This window comes from Aplysia californica, unplaced genomic scaffold (assembly GCF_000002075.1).
Source record: "Aplysia californica isolate F4 #8 unplaced genomic scaffold, AplCal3.0 scaffold02403, whole genome shotgun sequence".
Lineage (NCBI taxonomy): Eukaryota > Metazoa > Mollusca > Gastropoda > Aplysiida > Aplysiidae > Aplysia > Aplysia californica.
The window spans coordinates 1-4,509 of NW_004799673.1; the positions used below are offsets into that span (position 1 = coordinate 1).

At 41.5% G+C, this 4,509-nt stretch overlaps 1 protein-coding gene across 1 annotated transcript in view; it reads left to right on the forward strand.

Moving 5' to 3' along the window:
* Positions 1-214: 214 nt before the first annotated feature.
* LOC101857228 (endoglucanase F) overlaps positions 215-4,509 on the forward strand; it is a gene marked incomplete at its 3' end in the record, with an annotated part of 8,709 nt that continues 4,414 nt past the window's right edge. Inside the window, 5 exon segments of the mRNA XM_005113437.3 lie at positions 215-342; positions 1,528-1,628; positions 2,088-2,258; positions 3,025-3,209; positions 4,187-4,346. Of these exon segments, the coding sequence (XP_005113494.2) occupies positions 239-342; positions 1,528-1,628; positions 2,088-2,258; positions 3,025-3,209; positions 4,187-4,346 (721 nt within the window).

The following is a 4,509-nucleotide window of genomic DNA, read 5'->3' on the forward strand; positions in this document are numbered from 1 at the left end:
TTTGCGTGTATGTGTGTGTTTGTGTGCTTGTGTGTGTGTGTTTGTGTGTGTATGTGCTTGTGTGCATATGTGCGTGTGTGTGTGTGTGTGCGCGCGCGCGTGTGTGTGCGCCCGCGCGTACACGCGCATGTTGAAGTAATGAATCTAACCATGCATAATTTACAACAACGATCATACCATGAATCCTCTCGTTGACTCCCTCTTTCCTCCTTCCTTTCTATAAACCATGCTGTAGATTATGATTGGTGACGCCTATCAACACTCCAGCAACGGGAAGGAATGGGTTCTGGTCAACAAGAAAGACCGTCCGATATTCAAGGCCGGTGACACGATGACTCTCAAGTGAGTAGAACAGGTTTTAGGTTTATCATTGGGGGGTTTTAGGGGGTGGTGGTTTGTTTGTTGTTGTTGTTTATTGTTGTTGTTGTTGTTGTTGTTGTTTTGTTTTTGTTTTTGTTTTTTGTTTTGTTTTTTGTTTGGGTTTTTTTTGTTTGGTTGGGGTTTGTTTCGGGTTTTTTGGGGGGAGGGTTGGTTGTTGTCATTGTTGCTGTAATTAGTTTTGCTTTTTGTTGTGTTTTATTTTATTTTTTGGGCGGGGGGGGGGAATCTTTTTTCAAGAATTTTTGTCGTGTTTTCCATGGTTTTGTCCAAATAATCAGACACCAGTTTTATTCTCCTTTATTCAAAACGGGAAATGTAAAAAGTGACTGTGTGAGGGTGAAAAACAATAAATAAGAAGCCATTTGTAACGACAATTGAATTTTGCGACCGTCCTATGAATAAAATCAAGAAAGTGGAAACAGGCTGTCGAAATTAGAAACCAAGGAAAAAAAGCTTGAGAACGTTGACTGATTAAACGCATGTTGCGTAAAAGTTTAAATGTTTACTGAAAGCAAAGCCTAACTGAAGATTTACCCGCAGTCATAGTCACGCAATTTTTGTTTGAGATGTTATGTTTAACATCACCATTCAATAGAATGATTCCACGAAAGAAAATTCTGGAGAAGTTCCATGTCTGGTTTAAAAGTTTAAAAAAATCAAACTTTGAACACTGAAAACGGATTCCTGCGTGGTACAGTAACTTACATTACACTAAGTGAAATTCTAAATCGTGCAATTATTAACGTCTGGTGAGTTCTTTGACGTATCATGCTGCGTCGGACATTTAAGTTATTGCAACACTAGTACTTTTTCTTCACATAGACATAGATCTCCATTACCCCCTTCCCCCTCCTCGACCCCCCTACCCTCTCGCCCTTTCCTTATTTAATCTCCAAACTGAAACACGGATGAATGGATGGATGGATGGATGGATGGATGGATAGATAGATAGATAGATAGATAGATAGATAGATAGATAGATAGATAGATAGATACCCACGACTTTCAACGCTCCTCCCCCACCCACAACCCGCTCCACCAACTGCGCTCTCTACATTCCTGTTTAAACTTTGGAATGTTTTGTTTTTTTCCTTCACCATCAACTTTTCCTGTTTCTCTCCTCACCCCGTCTACGTAACCTCTCAGATTCTTCGGCAACTACAAAGGAGGGAAGCCAGCACCAGATGGATCTGCCCTGCTCATGAACATGGGTGTGGACTCCTGGAAATTCGACACAGCACCTGATCGTAAGTAAACATTGGTCAAGCATCTGAAAAGGTTTCATTACAGTCCCAACTAATAAATACAATATCGTAGACATACGATGGCTGTCTAGTAAAGTGAAAAAGGTCATAACCGTCAAAGTTAAAAGCTCTCTTCGCAATAAACATGTACCGTAAACGTTGTTCAAGAGACAATACACACACATAATTTTGCCGAAGTACCAGTAGTTGAATTGAATATTTACATCTATAAAGTCACATCATAGCAAGATAAACCTCAAAAAGGAATAGTCAAAGACAGAATTGAGTGGTCATCCGAATCTAATTCATAATGAAATAGTCTCAACAAAATCAGAACAGTTCATGGATTCAAAACCCTTTCAATTATGTCAGGCTAATGTACTATTCTCTATATACAACCCCCTCTCCTTTCCCCACCTTATTTGGTCAAAATATCCACCAAAGCATGCTATTTTTGCACAGATGACAACTCCAAGTACAACTACAACGACGTCTTGTACAAGTCCATTTTGTTCTACGAGACTCAGAGATCCGGAAAGCTTCCAGCGTCGAACCGTATTCCTTACAGAGGAGACTCAGCATTGCACGACCAAGGGGAGAATGGAGAGGACCTGACCGGGGGCTGGTATGACGGTGAGTCACAACAGTTTGGATCGGATTCGATTCTTCATTACCTTGTAACGATGTTCAAAAGAGGCGCAGTTACTTCAGGTTTTTTAAATATACAGTCAAATCTGTTCCAACGTGCGAACGTCTAAAGCAATTACCTGTATAAATGGCAATGTGTTACCCCCCCCCACTCCCCCCACTCCCCCCACTCCCCCCACCCCACAATGGGTTTTTGTCACGACCTGGTGGCAGCATCATCTTAACGCTAGTCCATTTTATTGCTTTTGCTGACAAAGAACTACCTATCTATCTTCAATAGACGTCACCAGCGTCTGTGGTGTAGCGGTTAGACGCTTCGCTGTCGCAAGAAGGAGATCCGAGTTAGAATCGTGAAAGTGGAGAAAATGGTTTTCTGAGTATCTCGGTCTAAATGCTGGGATGTTGGATCCCTGAAAGGCAGGGTCGTAAGCCCACCTCCTAAATGATCTAAATTGTGTCGATGGGAGTGTAAAAAAAGAATTCAATAGATGTCGAGATATTTGCAATTAGATGAGGTGGTGTTTGCCTGGAGCCAGAAGTTAAATTTGCGAGGAAAAAAATGGCCCCCAAAGTTTTGGTGACTTTAACAGCTTGAGTGTTCTTGGAAACTGCAAATTTACTTCTTTTTTTTGGGGGGGGGGGGGCTTTGAAGCTTGATCGACGATTTTCAGTAAAAATTCATACAGAAATGTATTTTAAATGGACATAAACGGTGTTCAGTAAGACAAACATCTTGTCTCTCTCACTTCAGCCGGTGACCACGTCAAGTTCAACTTTCCCATGTCCTACAGCACCACGGTGCTCACCTGGGGTTATCTCCTCTTCCCCGAGGCCTACAAGGCTGCAGGTCAGGAGGACGAGTTCCTGGACTGTATACGGTGGCCGTTGGAATATCTGCTCAAGTGTCACACAGGGCCCAATGAGCTGTATGTGCAGGTGAGAGACTCACTGGGGAAATATGTGAGTGGTTGAAAGAGTAAATGAGTTTGGGTTGGAAGGGGATATATAGACGAAATTGTGGAGAGGAAAAGAGAGAGGGAGAGACCGAAAGAAGAAGAAAAAAAAGGTGAAAGGTGGAGGCACCTGACGAGACTCTCTATCGTGCAGGGCACCTACGATCCTGGTGGATTATGGGATCAGTGACAGTGACATTATACTTCAAATGTGGCACACAACCGTGCCCCTGCTACCTTCACGGGTTGTAAGACCAACAGGTCGTGAAAAGACGCTTGAAACCAAACAAAATCCTATCTAAAAGCAAAATAATATTAACTCTTCTCTTCAAAGACGAAACAGATACATCTGTTTGACCAGCAACAGACCAAAGTCAGTGTTTCGGCACATTTCGAAACACAATACACAAGTGAATGAAAACCACAAATTTCCTTACTTCATTATAAGTAATATAAGCTGATTTTTATAAGATTCTGATAAAGAAAGGAGAAGTGAAAAATCTGCATGAATAAGGAAGTGTCAAACAAAACATTTCGTTTGCTAGCGTTGTAGAAAACATGTCCTCTTTAAATGTTTAAGGCGAAGAGCCTAACCACTACATTGCAACCACCTGTTATTTGTTACTATATTAAAATATGTTTTGATATCGAAAAAATAGTTGCTGCCTCCTTCAAGTTTCGATGCACTATCGACAAAATCAACCTGTTCTTCTGCTTCATAGCTTTTCCAAAACTTGGGTGTTACTTCTTCTCGGATCTTTCTGCAAAAAGAAAAAAGGAAAAAAAAAACCGATCCCTTTTACCTCTCTACCTCCTTGAGTTGTTTTAGTTCCAAGCCAGGTTTCTATACCCTGTTTCCATCTTCTGTTAGGTTTCAAAAGAAAACTTTGACACATTCAACAGAATGGGGCGTTCACACCAACAATGTAATACAAACAAACTTTGGTGCTCTTTTGCAAGGTGGGAGATGGCAACCGTGACCACAACTACTGGGGTCCACCTGAGAAGATGACTATGCCGAGACCGTCCTACAAGATCACTGCGTCCAAGCCAGGAAGTGATGTTGCCATGGAAACCGCTGCCGCTATGTCCGCTGGTTATCTGGCTTTCAAACACAAAGGTAGTCTTGGGTAGTCAGACTTTTATTTGAAACTACAAGCTTTTGGTTGAAACACACAATATAGAGTGATGTGATCATGAGCTGGTGCAGAAAAGCATGGAAATAATTATTATTCAATTATTGTCAAAAACATTCATGTTGGTGTGTATGTGTGTGTGTGGGG